The following is a 20402-nucleotide window of genomic DNA, read 5'->3' on the forward strand; positions in this document are numbered from 1 at the left end:
CTTAACGTGGGGTTGTAGTAGCAGATCTAGAGATTCTCTGGACTCTACTAAGAGTCATAACTAAACTATGGAGAGCAATATCTTGATGGCTTACTGTGGCATTTTTCAAAGTGTGGTCCTGGAGCAAGAGAATCAACTAGAGCTTCTATTTACAATGTAGGTCCCTGGGGGACCTAGGGGGCTCAGTTGGTTGAGCAGTCAAGCATCAGACTCTTGATTTCTGCTCAGGTCATGATCTCATGGTTCATGAGATCGAGCACCACAGAGGGCTGCACACTGACTGCGGACCTTGCTTGGAAATCTCTCTCTCTCCCTCTCTCTCTGCTCCCTCCCACCTCTCTCTCTGTCTCTCTGTCTCTGTCTCTGTCTCTGTCTCTCTCTCTGTGTCTCAAAATAAATAAATAAACTTAAAAAATAAAACATAAAATGTAGATCCCTGAGCCCCACCCAGACTTTCTGAATCAGAAACTCTGGAGTTAGGTCTAGGTAATCCTTATGCACACTTAGATTTTAAAAATCAGTGGTTTGAGTTATCCTCCTGCCCACCTGTACTTAATGTTTGTATGTCACCCCGGGGAAGCTTGCTAAAATGCAGAATCTGATTCAGTAGGTCTGGGGCAGGGCTCAAATTCTGCAATTACAATTAAGCTCCCAGGTAATGAACTACTAGCCCAAGGATCACACTTTGAAAACTGGGCTTTTAGGGACTATTTAGGAACTACATATATTAAGTCTAAGGAAAATCTCTCTGTGCAATCATGATCTTGATTATATCTTGCATTTATATAGCATCCCAGACTTTACCAAAGCATTCTCACATACTTTATCTTTCTTGGCCTGACCCTACCCTGTGAGTTAAGTAAGGTATATATTGGCTTATTTTTACAGATGAGAAAACTGGAGGCACAGAGATGCCAAGTGAATTGTCCAAAAGCACAGAGCTATTTGTCAGCAGAGCCGGGACTAGAACCCAGATCTCCTGACACCTAGTCAGGTGCTCTTTGCACTAAATCATGTTGCTTTCTCTCCTGACTCTGAGACACAGGGTTTGGCTGGTTCCGCAGGGCAGGGGTGGAAGATACACAGAGTATATTTAAGGAGATGGAACAGTAAGAGCTTTATACATCTCAGCAGGAAAGAGCTGACACCGTTAAAGACACGGCTTTTGAATGGTTCATCTTTTGCCAACTAAAACCCCATCTCACTTTCACCTCAAAAACACTCACACTCACACGCACACACATACACATATATACACAGACATAGATGTGCCCTATACACACATGCATGTACATCCCCACCCATACACACGTGCACACACATAGACCCACAGACACACACAGCCTCGGCCCACCTGGACTTTGCATTCTGCCTCTCTCTAGGATTCCTAACGATCCACATCTTCTGGATTTTTAGAAAGAAAAATTTTGTCCAAAAATGGAAATAATAAGGTGAACTTTGTGTGAAAACCTCATATGCTTGGCAAATTTAGTGATAACCGTAAGAGAAAAGGCCTGTTTTAATTGATCTCTGTTTGATATCTCCTAGTGTCACTTTCTGAACTGACTTGACTCATGTCTGACACTGTTAAGGAATGAAACTTGCTGTCTAGTATGTGTGGTTAATAGTCCCTGATATATTGTTTAGTATTATCTGGTATGCCTGATAAACAGCCACAAATATTTTACTTACTGTTTGCTTCTCAGGTATATTGTTATCTCTGATTAATGGGGTTTTTTTTTCCTGTCAATTGTTGAACTCCCATTTTTTCACATATTAAATAGGGGGATAAAAGATACTTCTATGAACATGTGAAAAGCATTCTTTGCAGCTTAGACCATACTATTTAGAAGGTTCTGTATGTAAATCTTTGCCCATCCCAAGTCACTTTGAATTGGCATTATTATTTGCTATCTCCTTCCCTTGTTAATGAACTTTTAAAGTTCAACACATATCCAAGATTGAGTTGTCTAAGAAATTTTGCCTAATAGAATTTTGTAACGCTCAGAGTTGAAAATCAGAGCCCCCACAAAAAAAAAAAAAAACAAAAAACAAAAAACAAAAACTCTGGGAACCCTGGGGGAATCCCAGCAATTTTAGCTGAGCATAGGAAGGTCCCTCTGCAGAAACCAGTCGGACTTGGATTCCTGGAGTCCAGATCAGCTACAGGTTCCAAGGTTCTTCACAACCCAGTCCCTTCCTGTTCCTGTGGCCTGTCACATTTGTTCATATTTCCCTATCTCACTCATCATCTAGGCAGCTTTTAAAACTGAATTCAGACATTCAGTTTATCCAGGAGGCCCTCTCTGACCATCATCATCCCAGGAAGGTTTAAATACCCCTCCCCTGTGTCCCCACAGTTTATTATAATTCTGTGTTTCTGTGTTTCCTCCCTGCAATAAGCCAGTGGTCCTGGAGGTCAGAGACTAGGCACCATTCATTTCTGAACCCTCAGCACTTAGGACAGAGTCCAGTGGGAGGCAGGTGCTCCGTGTCTGCTGAAAAATGAATGAATGAAAGGAGTCAGTGATCCTCACTCTGTCCCCACTCACTTGGAAATAGGAATAGGTGTATAGGGCCCTTATTCCTGGAACACCCGCAGCCTCAGCCTAGGCAAAGGATCTCCAGCGCTTGATACAAATGATACTTAATGCAGGTAAAGTTAGTTCTGGACTATATCATTTTCAAGATGTACCAATACAGAGCTGCCCTGTAAACCCTAACCACCATTTCTAAAGTGATGTTGAAGAGGAAGGATGGTGGCAGAGGTCAAAGCTATCCAGCTACTCTCTGCTTAATCAGAAATTGCGTTATTCTAATCACATGCTGAGAAATTAAGTGTTTGCTCAGGAACTACTAGACCTTTCATGGGTAAGTATTTAAACACCTCTTTAAATGTCCCAAGGCTTGCAGACAGCAAGGTTAGACAGCAAAATACTGAACAATGATATGGACGCTAAAGAAGGTACTTGTGAGTCAATGTCTCCTTGACTATTTTGTTGTCCCCATCCCAGTGGAGTCTGCAAAGCAGTGTAACACCCTTTCCCAGGCACAAGGTAAGCAAGCAGAAATGAACTTCGCTTTGCCGCTGACTTTGCAGGGAGTCCACTGTGAGATGGAGCCACCTGCCTCTTCCCTAGCTACGAGCAAGTAGCTACTAGCTAGTGCGTGTCGAGGAGTGGAGCAGGCTGGCACACCGTGTTGGGTTTTAAACGCCTCAACAAGAAGGTGCGCCTAGCGGGCAGAGGAAGAAACGAGCCTGGGACTTGCGTGCAGGTCTTTAAAAGTGAAGTGCAACTGTGAAGTGCCACAGCTTAAGCAGCGAGGCAGAGGACACCTCTAACTCTTGGAGGGGGCGGGAGGGGGGCGGTGTAAGCAGGTCTAACAGTCCGTCTTTCCTGCTGGCTCTTTGCCGTCATACATACACATGCAGAACACGCCCTCGTGCCCTGGCACTGCAGAACGGGCGCTACCGCTCGCCTCCGGGGGCATCTGAGGGGGCAAACCTCCGATCTGGGCTCTCCCTCGACGGCCTCCGCTCCCCCTCTGGCCAGCCCGCTTTCCCCTCCACGCTAGGGGAGCCCAGGCTGCTCCCTGGAGATCTAGGCCCGGGACTGCCGGCGCTGTGGGTCTGGGTTCGGTTTTACTTTACCCTCCTTACTTCCAAATAGGTCTGCTTTTCGCTTTGGGACCTCTGTTGGGGGAAGAAGGTCCTGGGCGCGCCGCGGGCTGCGGCCGCCGCTGCGGCGGCGGCGGCCTGGCCGTGCGGCTGCGCGGCGCGCTCGGCCTTGAGCGGCGCGCGGCCGCCGCTGCTGCTGCGCGTGCTGTAGAGGCGCGGGGCCACGCCCTCGGCGGGCGGCGCGCGCGGGAACTCCTTGAGCGAGCGGCTCAGAGGCTTGGCCTTGCCGTGCGCCTGCGCCGCCGCCTCCAGCTTGTAGGCGCCGCTGCTGCCCGCCGGCGACGTGGCGCTCTTGGGCAGCGGCTGCAGCGGGTGCTCGGGCCGCTCGGCCTCCATGGCGAAGCTGACGGGCCGGAGAAAGCAGATGTCCAGGCTGGACTCGGAAGAGGCGGGCGAGCAGTTCTCGAAGAGGGCCGGGGCCTGGAACGGCTCCTCGTCGTAGGGCGCGGGCAGCGCGAAGATCTCGCCGCCGTACTCGAACTCCTCGTAGCCCGCGGGCACGAAGCCGCGGGCGTCGGGCAGGAGCTCGGCCGGGGCGCGCAGGGAGCGCTCCACGTTGCCCAGCGGCTCGGCGGGCGAGGGCTCGAAGTCCATCTCGGGGATGGCCTGCAGGGGCCCGGCCAGCGCCTTCACGTCCTGCTCGGCTGCGCAGAACTGCGCTGGCGCCAGGAGGCTCTCGGGCCTCTCGTGCTTTCTGCCCTCCATCTCCCACTCGCTGGGCTTCCCTGGCTGCATGCTCTCCATCAAGCTTTGCTGTTGTTGGCTTTTCTTCACTGGGGGCATCAAATGTCTGTAAAAAAGGAAACAGTACAAAAAGAGGTGTGCTTACGGTTGGTTAGTTCAGGCCGCTTCCCAAGCAGCGCGAAGCCGGGAGCAACACGGGAACCAGATAGGGCCTAGGCGCAAAACTGCCAGGTCCTCTCCTCTCTGCCCTCCCAGGCGTCTACGTGTGTCACCGACCAAGCTCCGTAGGCGTCTCCAGCCAGGGAGTCCCCACGAGCCCTGGGCCCCCACGTGGGAGGGTGAAAATGCTGTCTATAAAGCAGATGCCTGAAGTATCCGTCTGAGCAAGAAGGCTCTGCGCAAAGATGGCTGGTGAGCCAGGATGGTCATCACTCCACATATGGAAGCTCTTACCTGCCCACCACGTGTCCAGAGCCCCAAGGTGCCTCCTTTCTCTCCTCTCCCTTTTTTACCCTAGCAATATGATACAAAATAATGGAAAGAACTTTTATTCGACTCCTGGACCTACATGCTTAAGAACAATTATATTCCTCGATGAAATCAGTGTGGCACAAACTTGAAAACTGTTGAATCTGGATGATGGTATGTGGGGTTCCCTGTACACTTTTGTGTATATTTGAAGTTTTCATAAGAAAAAAACCTAAAAAATTCCTTGTGGCTATAGAGCATGCTTTTAAAAGTTGTCTCAAACTTTCACCCACAAAAACATGACCGAAATGAAAAGGCTGTCACTCTGAATATGCCCAATTTCATGGAAGGATATTTTGTTTAATCATGAATAACAAATAACTTACATAGGATATTAGGGTAGCATACACATCAGATTGGATGTGATTTGCCAGTTCTGGAAGGTAACAGCCAGGCAGATGTGAGTGGAGGACTGCACACTGACCCAGCCTGATTGTTCTACTCGTTTATTAATCCTACCACAAAAATGCATTAAAAATACAAATGTAAATGCTGAGTATCTTTCTCTGGTGATACTCTGGTGAGTATCTTTCTCAGGTGAAAATGAGGTCTCCCACTTTCAAAGGTGAAAAGAAATGATAAATGAAATGCTGACCTAACCTGAATTGTCTTTTAACTTGGAAAATTGTTGAGTTTTTTATTGGCTGTTTTCCCAACACAGAGTGCAATGGCAGCCATCTTTTCGGGCTAGATATAATCTCTAGGGATTTCATTTTGGGGCTCTATTTGTTTCACTTCAAAGATCATTCTCATAAAAGCTGAAGTGGGGGGCACCTGGGTGGCTAGGTCAGTTATGCATCCGACTCTTGATTTCAGCTCAGGTCATGATCTCATGGTTCATGAGTTTAAGCCCCAAGTTGGGCTCTGCACTCATAGCACAGAGCCTGCTTGGGTTTCTCTCTGTCCCTCTCTCTATGCCCCTGCCCCACATGCTCCTGTGTTCTCTCTCTCTCTCTCTCTCTCTCTCTCTCAGTGAGCCCAACACAGGGCTTAAACTCACGAACCTTGAGATCATGACCTGAGTCGAAGTCCAGTGCTCAACCGACTGAGCCACCCCAGTGCCCCTGGGATTTTGAGTTTTGGTTCCCCTTATCTTTCCAGAAATCCTGGTTTCAAAAGTAGCCAAGCTGACTTTATCCTTATCCTTTAGAGGTAAAGAGTTCCAGATACATAAATGGCCTATTCCTTAATGTAAAAATCATCAAGAAGTTTGCTCAATAAGAATCCAGCTTAGTGGGGACACCTGGGTGGCTCAGTCGGTTAAGAGTCCGACTCTTGGTTTCAGCTCAGGTCATGATCTCACGGTGTGTGAGTTCGAGCCCCGCGTCGGGCTCCGTGCTGACAGCACAGAGCCTGCTTGGGATTCTCTCTCTCTCTCTCTCCCTCTCTCTGCCCCTCCCCCACTCACTTTCTCTGTCTCTCTCTCTCTCAAAAATAAATAAAACTTAAAAAAAAAAAAGAATCCAGCTTAGTGTGCTAGAGGATTGTATGCAGAGACTTTAAAAAGCTGTCAAATACATCCACTGCACAGAAAAACTTTAAGAGAAGCTGTCACAAGTGGAGAAAAGAGCTTATGAAGTCCTTTTATGAAGAAGCTTCAAGGGGAATCAGGAGGACTAAACTACACTCTCTGTGCATCACCTCAGGCCTATTTCTCTTTTCAGAGCCTGGAGTTCCACTCCCCCCTGACTGGGATTCTGTCCCTCTACTATACCTTTTGGAGAACGTAAGTAGGTTCCCACCCTTCTGAGGAGCTATGAGATGCCTTCCTGTCTTCTTGCAGCACTCTCTTCCACCCAATCACTGTCCAAACCCAAAGAGACTTATGTTGTAGATGGAGGGTGGTTATGTGTGGTAAATTGTTAGGAGTAGCCGTCAGCCTCTAGGCCTGCCCCTTGACATTAGCCTTCCTCTGGGATCCAAGTTTTGCGTCAGCTGCTTGCCTGCCCACATAGGCCTGATGGGGCAAGAGAGAGGAGAGTCCTGTAGATCATACTCCTGGTTCAGGCTGTCCTGCTACCCCACACAGACCACTTGGCACCCAGGGCCTTGCCATTAGCATTTCCACAGCAACAGGTGCTTACGTGACAGCAGGGCCAGAGCTGGGAGCAGAAGGGTAGGGTTGCAGCATCTCTTCTGAGTGGATACCGCTGTCGCGGACAGCCTCAGGGCCTGCAGTGGGGGAAGCATCTTGTCCAGTGTTTGCACACTGGGAAGCCAGGCCTTTGTACAGCTTCGCCATGGATGACCTATGAGAATAGAAGTAATCATTTTCAGGGTGTACATTGGGAAATTGGCTCTGAACATTCAGATTAGGACAAGAAAGATAAGGAGACAACATTTCTTAGATGAAGCTCATCTGTGAAGTTCTCTCTCTCTCTCTCTGGCCCTCCACAAACAAGGTTGTTTACATAACAGTGTAAGCTAGATGCTGGGCAAGAATAAGGATGCTGATTAATTGCCTGAATTAAGTTTGGGGGAAAGGGGTGGTATAGGAAGATATCCCCCAGACCAGCATCTTTTTCCGGTCTCAAACACCCACAGAAATTATTCTGTTTTCCTCATTGATTGGAATGAGGTTGAAGGAAATCCAGGTCATTAGAAAGTTCTGCTATAGATTGCTTCTGTTCCCTCTGAAGCCCAGATTCTCCCCAGTCAGCCCTTTTTGTTTCTTTTTAGCATTAATTTGTTCAACTACCACCCCTCCCTTATTTGTTTTGTTTTTATCCATAGCACTTATCACTATCTAACTTACTTATTAACTTGCTGTCCAGCCCTAGAAAGTGAGTTCCATGTGGCAAAGATTTTTGCTTGTTTTGTTCATTGCAGTATATTCAGTGCATAGAGCAATGCCTGATGCATAGTAAGTGCTCAATAAATATTTGTTGAATTAATGAAAGAACCCACATTCTGGCCTTTAAACTGCATTTTTTTAGTCTGGCAAGCTTAGGGAAACAATTTCAATGGTTAGTAACATGAGACAAGGGGGTCTGCATAAGTATTAGAGTAAAACTGTTTATTTTTCTGAGGTAATTTCCCCCAGGTAATAGGTACCTCCCTCCCTATAGCCAGCCTGGCCATCTCATTCCCCACCTCTTCTGTGTTCTTTTCTACCTCCTGTCACTGCATTTCAGCCACTTTCAATACAGTGCGGTTACTTGTGACAGGTACCCACATTGTCTGTATTCTTGTTCTTAGAAACCTTTGATAAACCCTCTAAGCAGCACCATCAGAACCTTACTTCTTGAGCTTTTTCCGTTTCTGAATAAGCAAATCCTCATTGCATTGAAACAGCAGGGTGTAATGCGAGATAAATACTCGAAGGCGCTGAACACACACCAGAAGTAGGTAATAGTCAGGGTGTTCCTGCTCTGTGAACTTCAGGACGTTCTGGATGGAGGAAAAAAGGAAGCAGCATTGCATAATTAGAATGAAACATTTTGTCTCTTGTACCCTTTGCCTCCATCTGTTGTGAGCGTTTGGTAGCCATTTAATCAAAACAACAATACATATGGCCAATCTAATTGGCTGAAAGGTTAATCTTAATCTAATTAATCTGAAAGGTTAAACTTGACGTTCTCTTTGTCCATCCCACCAAGGGAGACTAATAGTCATCACTGTTCCTGTTTTGGCTGGATGTAAACATAGGCTAATTCCATCTGAAAAATTTGAAGGATCTATTCATTAGATTTTTGAGGTAATGGAGCCATTCTAACAATTACTGTCTATAAGCAATGCCTCATAACCCAAATAAGTCAGACTAATGGTGAGAATGTCAGACATCAAGGGGAGGATGTTTATGATCAAACCTGGTCTGGTGGTCCCTACTATATTGCCTACTGTGTGGTAGTGGAACATGCATGTTAGTTGGATCTGGAAAGCTAATGTGTATTTAGTGTTCCTATTGCCAAGTACTAATCCCTTTACATACTCGTTTTCTCATTTAATGTTTACCACAGATAGATTAGATAGGTGCAATCATTATCTCTGTTTAACAAATAAGGAAATCAAGGCACACCGAAGTTAGGTAGTCTTCATTAGGCCACACATGTAACAAGTAGCAGAGCCAGAATTTGAACTCGTCAGACAGTAGAATCGGGGCTCTCATTTATCATACTGCTTGCAAGACCTGGGTTTGAGCCCTAGATTTTTTCACCTATAACATGTGTTAACTTGAGCAAGTTACTTAACTTCTTTGGCTCTCTATTTCCTTATCTAAGCAATGGCAATAATACCTCTTTCATGGGATTATTGAAAACATTAAATAAGATAATTTAATTTATTGTGAGAAGATCTTAAAATCTAAAGCCACATATACTTGAAAGTCTTCTTAATAGTGATACTGGGCTACTTCTACCTGAGATAAATCCCAAGCATTTCTAATATGCTTTCAACTGAATTACTTAGGAAAATCAGTCAGCAATTAAACCAGAATAGGTGGATGTTAGAAATAAGAGGGACTGGTAGGGATGCTGGTGAGCCTTTCTCTCAACTCTACTTCCTCCAGGGTGCTGCAAGCCCTGTGGAAAAATGATGTGCAGAAGTCACCTCATCAATTTCTTCATGCTTTGTCTGTGACATAAGACATAAGCAATATATGGCAGGCTCTTGGACTCAAGCCAAAAGAAAGTAGTCAAAGAGCAGTTAAGTGAACAGGTTACATAGATACTTCTTAGATGCCAGGGATGGGTTAAGAGTTTAGGGGTACATTTAGATGGCTGTAGAACAAGATGGGAGGGACTCAATAGGTACTTAGAGTCTACCAGGAGCTTCTATGGAAAGATCCTGGATCAGCAGAGGTGGTGATTGTTGGTAAATGAAGATAGAACTTCAAAGGCAGACATCATGAACAAAAATTTTTAGACATTGAGATTGTGGTTCGTACTACAAGGTAGGAATGGGATAATCATAGCTATCTAAATCATTTAATTACTCTTTAGAAATACCAATGATTCTTCCTTGACCCTTTACAGTGTTTCTCATTTAGAAGCCAAAAATAGTAGTTTAGCTTGAAAGTCATCTTGGTGGCTTCCCAGCCACGCCTACCTGCAGATGTATCAGGTATTCAGGGATGCGCTGGACTATGTGAAAAAACAGTGTGTAGATGTCAGATTTAATCTCTTCGTCGCCCTGAATGAAAGAAAGGTAGAGTCACTCTTCGGTGTCCCTCCGGCTCTGGCTGCAGAACCCCAAAGTCAGTCCTACCAGAGTAGGCAGAGTTTTTTATTCCCAGAGCATTTTCTTTCTCTAAAGTGTCATGGTCCTTCATTGGATAGGCCACTTGTTCAGAGACATGCTCAAGGAGACAATTCTTCTGTAGCAGGGAGCATATCATATCATTCTTTCGAATCCACCCAACTTTCCAAACAACCCCCTCCTTCCCCACTACTCTTGTTAGCACAGTGCTGGACACAAGTGGGCACTCAATAAATTATAACCGAGTTGAATAAATTCATTCAGGTTGTCTTGTAAGTACTCATTACAGTGGCTTAGTAATAGGCCCTAAGGGTGGACTGGAGCCTCATGAGGGTGGAGACAGAGTATAACTAGAAACTGGTCAGCCGGGCTGGCAGAGCAAACATGTTGGACTCTCCCCATGTCCCTTTCTTTCCCTCCCTTTCCCTTCCCTCTCCTCCCCTCCCCTTTCCTTTCCTCAAATAGTTGATGGGTGCTAACATGTGGTAGGCGTTATACTTATAGGGTTGAGAGTAGTTGGGAGGGGGGGTGGAAGTAGAATGTTAATAAGAAAGAGACCCTCACCTCTCGTGAAACTTGATTAACTCTTAACTTTAGGCTTCTGATAGAGTTTCTTCCTATTGACCTAAAATAACTAGAATTGTTAGATATTTATATGTGCTTCTTGAGCACCTATTATAGCATTGCAGTAGCAATACTTAAAGCTACATGATTAGAACCACTTTATGATCTTATAAACTGACACAAGATGATTTCAGTTTAATATTCAGATTCAAATTGTACCTGAAAAAAAGAAACCCTCATACAGCATGCAAGCTGTGGCCTGAGGATCTCTGCTTAGAACACCTGTTTGCTTTGTGTAAACTTCCAGTGCAATAGAACAGAGAGTCAGCGAGGCAGGGCGTGGACCAAAGCACTGGCACTCATCCTCGAGTGGGCTCCTTTAACTCCAGGTAGGGTGTCAGGGACTCTGTTGGAGCCATTCCTCAGCCTGGAAGACAAGCTGAGTGCATGTGTTGTGTTCCCCTAGGTGGATGAGCAACTTCCTACAGATATACCTGTAACCAAAGGGCAGTACACACACAGAGTCACCTTACCTCCTTCAGAACAACAACATGAACCAAAGAGATGCATTCAGGTAGGTCCCTCAGGTAGGCAACATAATAATCCAAGAAATTATTCTTAAAAACAAACACAAAAATGCATGGTAAGACTCTGGACACAGGAATGATAGCAGCTAATATTTTTATAGTCGTGTGTTTCAAAAAGGAGTACTTTGTAGAGATTATTTTGATCATTTAATGTGTTTGTTAATATGTTTTGGAGGGTTTTTTAATTCATTTCTTTAAACTTTTTGGTTTTAAGGTAAATATCCCTATGAACTTGAGAACCAAAATTCAATAATCCTGCTTTCATGAGAGAAAGTGAAAAACCAATGCAGCAGAGAGGGGTCATGTAAGTTGAAAATTTTTTTGTGTGTGTTTATTTATTTATTTTGAGAGAGATAAAGGGCAGAGAGAGAGGGAGAATCCTAAGCAGACTCCACACTGTCAGCACAGAGCCCAACGCAGAACTCAATCCCATAGAACTGCAAGACTGAGACCTGAGCTGAAATCAAGAGTCGGACACTTAACCAACTGAGCCACCGAGGCACCTCGAAAAAGTATTTTTAAATTGTTAAATGATTAAAATGCATATTTTGTTTTTAAGTTACTTTTAATTTCAGTCATCTGCATCCAGTGAGGAACGTTGTCCAACGCACCTTCCGGTGTCTAGACCAGTGATTCTCAATTTTTGCCACTAATTGTATATTCCCACCATTTGTTTATTCTTCTATGCAGTATGCCTTCAAGAAAACAATTTTCAGCTTCCAAAGTTATATTCCCACAGATATAACAACTCTCAGCCCCAGAAAGCATACTGAATACAAACAAGTAAAAGTGGTATTAGAGGGATTGCATTATATCCATACAAGTAAATAGTTTGTAAACTATACAAGTAAATAATTTGTGAACTTTGTCTTATTACCTACAGTTGAGAATCACCAATATACAGAATTTGATTGCAGGCTAACTATGGCTTGCAGACCAATTTTAATTAGCCCACACAATATATTTTTTTAATGTTAATTTATTTTTGAGAGAGACAGAGAATGTGAGTGGGTTAGGGACAGAGAGAGAGGGAGACACAGAATCTGAAGCAGGCTCCAGACTCTGAGCCGTCAGCACAGAGCCCGATGCGGGGCTCGAACTCACAAGCTGTGAGATCATGACCCGAGCCAAAGTCGGACGCTCAACCGACTGAGCCACCTAGGCGCCCCTCACAATATTTTTTACATAAGAAATTTCATACAAAATTCTGGATTTCCAGAGTCTCTTAAAATATCAGATCTGAGGAGCGCCTGGGTGGCTCAGTCGGTTAAGCGGCTGACTTCACCTCAGGTCATGGTCTCGCGGTCCATGAGTTCGAGCCCCGCGTCAGGCTCTGGGCTGATGGCTCGGAGCCTGGAGCCTGCTTCCGATTCTGTGTCTCCCTCTCTCTCTGCCCCTCCCCTGTTCATGCTCTGTCTCGCTCTGTCTCAAAAATAAATAAAAAACGTTAAAAAAAAAAAATCAGATCTGGAAACTCTAGTCCCTTCTTCCTGGATAGTAACTGGATAATATTTCTTGTAGAAAAGCATATGTGGTCCACTTAAGCTCACCTCCCAGCAGTCCATACTGTATTACACTCCGCTTATTTCCACTGATTTATATCACTACCTGGCCCCGTAGGCATTTGAGTTTGCAACCTCTGGCCTGGGTCATACTTTCTTTGTAGAACATTACAGAGATTTCAAAACTTAGCACTCTTCTCCAAAAAGTGAAAATAAAAAAGACGGGGCGCCTGGGTGGCGCAGTCGGTTAAGCGTCCGACTTCAGCCAGGTCGCGATCTCGCGGTCCGTGAGTTCGAGCCCCGCGTCGGGCTCTGGGCTGATGGCTCAGAGCCTGGAGCCTGTTTCCGATTCTGTGTCTCCCTCTCTCTCTGCCCCTCCCCCGTACATGCTCTGTCTCTCTCTGTCCCAAAAATAAATAAATGTTGAAAAAAAAAATAAAAAAAAAAAAAAAAAAAGAAAATAAAAAAGACAAACCACTGCCTATCACATTTTTAAATACCGCTAAGGAATGAAATTAGGTGAGAAATACAAGCACATATACAAACCCCCCTATACTAATTTTGGATGGATGGATATGTATAGATAGGTAGATAGATAGATAGATAGATTGATAGATAGACAAATACACACACACACACTTACGTGCATACTCAATGGGCCGTTCTACATAGTACAGTGGAGAGCGATGGGCTAGAGGTTAGGAGACTTGGGTAACAGATCCATGACTGCCTAGCTAGCCGGGTGATTTCAGCAAAGTCTTTTAATGTCTCTGAACTTTATTTCGTTATCTGTAGAGTGAGGAGGTTAGACTAGATCTCAGCGGGTTTCCTATCTCTGAAAAATCACTGGTTTGAGGTTCTCCATTCAGAGAAGCAGACAAGAGAGACACAGGTGCATGTAATTCAAGTTTATGCAGGATTTTTTTTTTTTTTTACAACTTACCTCATCATTTGTTAATTTAAGGAATAAATCTCCAAGAACTCCTTGGCGTGGCCACTTCAGGACCCTTTCCTGCAGAGCATGGAGCAAATCGAGGTGCTGCTGGACAAGGTACCGTAAAGAACCAGGGAAGAGGCTTGAAACAGAATAGAGATAGGATCACACAAACCAGGTGTAGAGAAGAAAAGAGCCTATAAGAACATATGCAGGAGGTCCCATTTTCCCAGTCATTCAAAATATTCTGAGCTCTGCATTCAGGATTTTTTTTTTTTAAAGTTTGCCATTGTAGACCTGACAGAAAATATCCTCAGGATGTAAAAAGACCCATTAGCAATGGTTCCTACACAAATCTATATTGTACTAATAAGGAGCATATCACTTGAATGGCTTTTTTTTTTAAGCTTATTTTTTTTAGTAATCTGTACACCCAATAAGGGGCTCAAACTCACAACCCTGAGATCAAGAGTCACACGCTCTCCCAACAAAGCCATTCCGGCACCCCTTGAATGGCCTTTTTAAAGCCAAACTGTTACTCTCTCATTTATGTGACGGTGGAAATTCTCAGGGAAATCTTTTCCAAAATTTTAAAGTTATTTCCACTTGATGTGCAAAATAGTCTATTCTAATTAGTGTTGTAGACAACAGCACTGAGGTGGCACTTGGTCATTCTTAGCTACTGGGTAAGAGACTGATTTAGGGAAGAAGGAAAACTTGTTTAAAGCTGGCAACTAAACGCTCAGGGGACAGGCATATGAAAGTGTTCATTTCCCTTCCCTTCATTATCCAAGAGGAAAACTGAGCAAGGACAGAGACTTGCCTGGGAAGGCTATAGACCAGGCCTGGCCTGTTACTCCCAGGAGTTTCACAGAGCCCCTTCCTACTCTCACAGCCTTCTCCCCCATCCCTTAGTGTGCCTCTTTTTTTGTCTGTTTGTTTTTGTTTTTTGGTTGTTTCGTTGTTTTTTCAGAGGATATGAAGGGAGGAGAAGTGTCAGAGAAGGACACAGTGGAGAGGTGAGAGAGAAAGAATCATGGGAGGAAGAAGGGGGTGGATGGAGAAGAGTGGGACAATCAGAGGCCTATGGGAACAAGGATGCAAGCTGCAAGGAAATGGAGTCTTGCTGGGCTACAGCAGGGATCTGAGCCCTAACTTGGTGACTTATGGGAACTGAAAGTAGGTTCCCTTGTGTTTTGAAGACCACACGTTTAACAAAGATGAAAGTGCTGGCCTGCTTGTCACCGAGAGCTGAACTTACGTGGATATTTCTCCAGGGTCCAACGAGAGTAAGTTAGTGGACAGTTGGTGTGCTTTGTCCACCCTGAACAAGCAGACCTTTGTTGAGAACAGTAGAAAGACCATCAGTTTGATAAGAGGTCTTTCAACCCATCTCCAAGGAAAGCAAAGACTCCCCTGGAGCTATAGCTCAGAGAAGACACACAGATTGGAGAGGGTACCCAGCCCCCTGTGAAAAGATACAAGGCCTCCTTCATTGCTGCCTTTTCCCCCTCCACCTCCTGTGCCACTGGTCTCCGCATATGCAAAGCCAGCTGGTCTGTGCTTCCTGAGCTCTTATGGCTGGCATAGTGGGCTTAGGAGATCTAAGTGATCCCTGTCTGGATCAGAGGGAATTTGGAGGAGTGGCTAGGAGACAGTCTGACTGGGAGGAAACCATAACATTGCTGGAGGAAAGCACAACTGATTGAACTGAACAAGTGAAACACTGTGCCAGCAAAAGGTCTAGATGTGAAAGATTTCTCCCCACCCAAGGCTACCATGGCTTCCGGTGATATTCCTGATGTGACACTGAAAGCTGTTAGGGCCCCACACCATGGTAAGATCTGACTTGGAGATAGGTTGTCCTTTTAGGTTTTGTAATATCTCTTAGATTACCCCTTTCCTTTTTTTCTCTCTTTACTGCTCTCCTGGCCTTGCCTGGTCTCACCTGAGCTCACCTTCTTTCTCTTTCTTTTGAGACAGCTGCCTTCTGCTACATGGTGATCAGTGTACTTGCAGAGTTGGAGAGCTGGTAACTTGGTTGGAGTCCAAGTACCTCCTGGACTGTCCACTGGGGTAACAGAGATTTCAGGGTGAGGGATGAGGGTCAGAAAAGGCTAATGCCCCCATCAAGTATTATGGAAACACATAAGTTACAGGAAGAGCAATGACTTGTGGTGGGTTCTTCACCAAATATTGGGGAAAAAATGTTCTATTTAATAAGGATATTATTTGAAATTGGAGACGAGTGTGGAGAAAGTGAGCCAGGAGATGGAGAACAGAGAGAGAAAGAAGGCAAGCAGTATAGACACACACACACATAACCTATTTCACTGTTTTGCCTAGAGCCAGACCTGAATCTCAGAAGCAACTTTTTCATAAAGATGAAAGTATTAAATGCTCAATTTCTTATCTGTTCCTTACCAGGAGTGAAATTACGGCAACGTGAATTTGTTTATTGTTTTTTAAAACCTTCAAAGTTATTTCAACTCCCACACTACAGTACTTAAAAACAAGGGAAATAAACTAAAAGCAATGAAAGAAAACCCAGTTATAGTTTCAAATTAATAACTTAGCTCTTGCCAGTTCAATTTTAGGCCAAAATAACTCCTGAGTTTCAGCAGCAGGATGTGACCCAATCTGACCCGCGTGGATAATGAAACATTCGCCACCTGGTGGTGATCTGTAGCACACTGAGTTCTTGGTGGATGTGGCGCTGGAGTTTAGCTTATAAGACTAACTGGCAGCCAAGTCAAGCTGACTTTGCCCCTCCCTACAAGTATTCAGACAGACAGGACTATTTGATCCTGAGCTTATAATTCTATCTATAGAGTGAATCAGACCAGAAAAATCCAAGAACTCCAACTTCTGTGATCCTCCAGCAAATGAACAACAGCCCACATGTTCCACTCAGACCTCCGCTGGTAGCTTGTGCCACTGCAGTTTCCAGCCCAGAAGCAGGGCTGGCTTGAAACAGGCTGAGGAGGCTCTTGAAGGCTTTTTTTCCCCCCCAGGGAAATCCTAAAGTTGTATCTTAAAGGTGTGAGAAGATGTGGCAACCTCAGTTTTGAGTGTCAGGTTATAGTTACGGTGGGTTTTATTTTCACCCCCAGGTTACTTTTCAGCAGGAGCAGAAAGTGCTGAAGCCTTGCAATGTGTGATGGGAGAGATAGGAAATGTTATTAACTTATTTTCATCTTTACATGGGGGAAAATGTCAGTAGAGAAAAGGAATAATCCCATTCTGCTATGTTTTCATTCAGCTGGTCTATTTAAAGCACACACGGAGGCTTCAGAAAAGCTTAGAAAAAAGAAGAAATGTAGTCACTGAAGGAGGATAATGGAAATCTAACCCTAGGGTGGAAAAATGGCAACACTGCAAAGCTCAGAACTAGAATCTTTATATTAGTAAGACTGAGAGTATCAACTTAAAGCTTTTCTCATCTTGATCTACGAAAAGAAAAAAGAGGGTTGGCTTAGTAAATAACTAACATGCATAGCATCGTCATGGATATCAGGAATAACTTATCTTACTTTCATGGAATTTTGTATAATAGTTTTAATTTTTTTTTTAATCTCAGGATTTGGGGAAGATTAGTCCTTCCTCAGCAATGGGTCATAGGAGAACATCTTAGACAAGCAGGAAGTGACGGCAAGTCGAAGAGAGCTTCCGAGAGCCAAGCACATTTCTAGCATCCCTACCTGACAAATCAGTTGAGATCTGAAGTAAGAACCTGTGGGCTGTTAGAAGGGAAACGTAAGTTGTGAGATGGGAAGAAACAGAAAGTCTGCTTCTGGCTGAGAAACTTGATATAGTGCTTGTCAGTCAGGTGACGTCTTTGAAACTACAAGGTCCTTAGAGAAGTGGCATGATGTGGAAAGATCACAGGGACAGGGGCACACAAGCCTGGGTTTGAATTCAGGCACTAATTGGCCATGTGGCTTTAAACCCCTCTGGACCTGAGTCTCTTCATCTGTAAGACAAGGTTCACAGGGTTCTTGTGAAGGTTTCATGAAGTTATAACTGAAATGCCTAATTACTGTGATACAAAATGAACAATTCTCTCTCCTTACCCCATCCCCAAATTTTCAGGGACAAGGAAGAGAAGCTGCTGGCTTAGTATCTCAGATGTGGAAGCAAAACCACACCCAGAGGTAGACTTGCCTTTACATTTGATTCATATGTAAGATTGGAGTCTAGCAGGGGAATTAAGGGGCCAGAAGGGGAAGGAACGACCAGCAGGAATCTAGGTGGCCGCTGAGAGAAGGTGAAGCCTGGTCCAGGGCCTCCAGTGGTCAGAGCTTTCACCATGTCACATCACCCTTTCTGTCCCTTATTTTCTATGCTTTGTTTACCTCAGTTTTGCAGTAAAATAATTCTTGAAAATAGTCAAGTCACTTCGAGTTTGTCAGGGAGTATCCCCTCATCTCAGCCATTTAGCTAGGGGAAGCTTTGTGCTCTGGTGACTAGGTACCTTGTTGGTAGCCACAAAGCCAAGTAAAACGAGGGGATGGAAAAGAGCAGGAAAATTTGACAATTAGGGGCTTCCCTAGATAGATTCACAATATGAAGCATCAGTGTCTATTACCTGATAGTGTATTTAAACCGGTAATGCTACGTTTATCTATAATAGGCCATAATCTAGACTTTCCAAGCTTTTGGATTGACCTTTTCCTCAACTAATCTGGATTATTCCATCTTCATCACATTAGTCCTTTCCACCAAACCAGAGTTTCCTCCTTCCTACTTTCCTCAATGGAGAAGAGGCGGAGAAAATAGAAAGCTTATGGACAGATACCTGTCAAAAGAGTGTTGTAATCTTGGGGCCAGCATGCTCCAGACCCTGTGGAAGCACTGCCCCACAACACACACACCATACACACACACACCACATACACACACCACTTGTGCACCATTCGGTACTATGGGACCACCTGAACAAATGAGAAAGATCCAAGTCCCAGGGTTAACCAGCCCCATGCCATTTATCTGATGGCCACTTAGTACTTCAGACCTCCCTGCGTCCATTCCTTTACACCCCCCGGGAGACCTGTGGTCACACGAGAACATGCAGATGTCAACAGAGAGCAACATCTCCCTCCCTGTAGCATTTATTTTCCCTTTAGGTTCTTTACAGACATGCCAGGGATACTGAAGGCCCCAGAGACTATACTCAGTTTCTTATCTAAATTTGTGACTTGCCAGGGGTTACCTGCTATCACTGCCTACGCTCTTTTCAAAGACTATTCCTGGAATTCCTCACAGGTCCCAGAATTCCCCAAATGGAAACAATAAACAACTTACCTTAAATCTTAAGCAATCTGAAAAAGGAAAGGCAATGAATACATGGGTACCTTCTCTCTTTGGAATTCCTCTTTCCATCTGACCCTTGGAACGTTGCCTTGATCTTCAGGATCAGAGAGATGTTGATGACATATTTTCTTTCCGATTCAAGCAGTTCTAGAGCCACGGTCTGTCTTTTAGCTTTAAAAATAAATCAAAGAGGGAATTTTTGTCAACCACTCCTTCCCAAAACTCTGTTAAATTATAGAAAGCAATAAAAAGACACTAAACCCAATAAAAAGAGACATCAGCAAATTTTTGGAAGATGGAAAACAGAATGGAAGCATGGTAATTAATTCAGCAGAGTGAGGGCACAAAACCTTGGTGTTCTCATCCGCAGATGGAAAATCTGCTAAGAAGCAGAAAGGCTCAAAAAGTGGAGGCACCAGGCGCCACAGAAAGTGCAATTTAGGAGCAATGCTGAAAACAGGAGACATGGTCTACATAAAGTGAAATTGAACTTCCAGGCCCCTCCCCCCATGCCACATGGCTTCCTCATTTATGCCCCATGCGAAAATGGGAAAAACTAAACTAGAGGGGCCCTTATCTCTGGGGTCTGGACTAAAAACATCAGAGAGGAGAAGGAAGAGTTGAGATGCCAAAAGGAAAACAAGGGAACTCAGAAGGCTTGTGTCCTTCTGGAGGAACAGGGAGACCTCCCCCCCCAGCCCCTTCCTCTGGAGGTCTTCCCACAATGCCAGTTCCCACTCCTGCCACTCTTCAGGCAGGAGACTGGAGGATCTACCACTGAAGAAATGGAACTCTCCGAGGAATAAAGACCTACAGACACTGACATAAGGAAGTCACCTATCAAAAAGTTAATTTGCCACCCGATTAGCCTACAGTGAAGCCCATTTCCTGATAAGCTTGGCCAATATAGAATTTTGCAGTTTCTTTTTATTTAGGGCTGTATGTATATGAAGAAAAAGGTATTTACCCATTAGGAATAAATAGAGACAATGCAGGAGATGGAATGTATAGCATGGTGACTATGGTTAATAATATCATATTGCATAGTTGAAAGGTGCTAAAAGAGTAGGTAGACATGAAGTTCTGGCAAGAAAAAAAAATTGTAGCTATGTATAGTGACAATGTTAACCAGACTGACTGTAGTGATCATTTCAGTGTATATACAAATATCAAATCATTATGCTGCACATCTAAAATTAATATAATGTTGCATGTCAATTATATATACCTTAATAAAAGAGACAATGGAGAAACAAAACTTTTTAAAAATCCTACAGTTAATACCTCAAAGAGGTACGAGAAAAACATTCTAATCATTTAATAGTTACATGATGCTAGAGGCGCCTGAGTGGCTCAGTCAGTTAGGTGGCTGACTTTGGCTCAGGTCATGATCTCAAGGTCTGTGAGTTCAAGTT

At 44.3% G+C, this 20402-nt stretch overlaps 1 protein-coding gene across 1 annotated transcript in view; it reads right to left on the minus strand.

Annotated features, from left to right (window-relative positions):
- The window catches only part of ARHGEF33 (Rho guanine nucleotide exchange factor 33), a 48414-nt gene that overhangs the window by 9404 nt on the left and 18608 nt on the right, over positions 1-20402 (minus strand). The window contains exons 8-14 of the mRNA XM_030311250.2: positions 19029-19158; positions 13684-13816; positions 11185-11268; positions 9938-10021; positions 8133-8281; positions 6976-7140; positions 3653-4469 (exon numbers count right to left, since the gene is read on the minus strand). Of these exons, the coding sequence (XP_030167110.1) occupies positions 3653-4469; positions 6976-7140; positions 8133-8281; positions 9938-10021; positions 11185-11268; positions 13684-13816; positions 19029-19158 (1562 nt within the window). The remainder of the gene's footprint in view (positions 1-3652; positions 4470-6975; positions 7141-8132; positions 8282-9937; positions 10022-11184; positions 11269-13683; positions 13817-19028; positions 19159-20402) is intronic.

Source organism: Lynx canadensis, chromosome A3 (assembly GCF_007474595.2).
Source record: "Lynx canadensis isolate LIC74 chromosome A3, mLynCan4.pri.v2, whole genome shotgun sequence".
NCBI classification, from domain to species: domain Eukaryota; kingdom Metazoa; phylum Chordata; class Mammalia; order Carnivora; family Felidae; genus Lynx; species Lynx canadensis.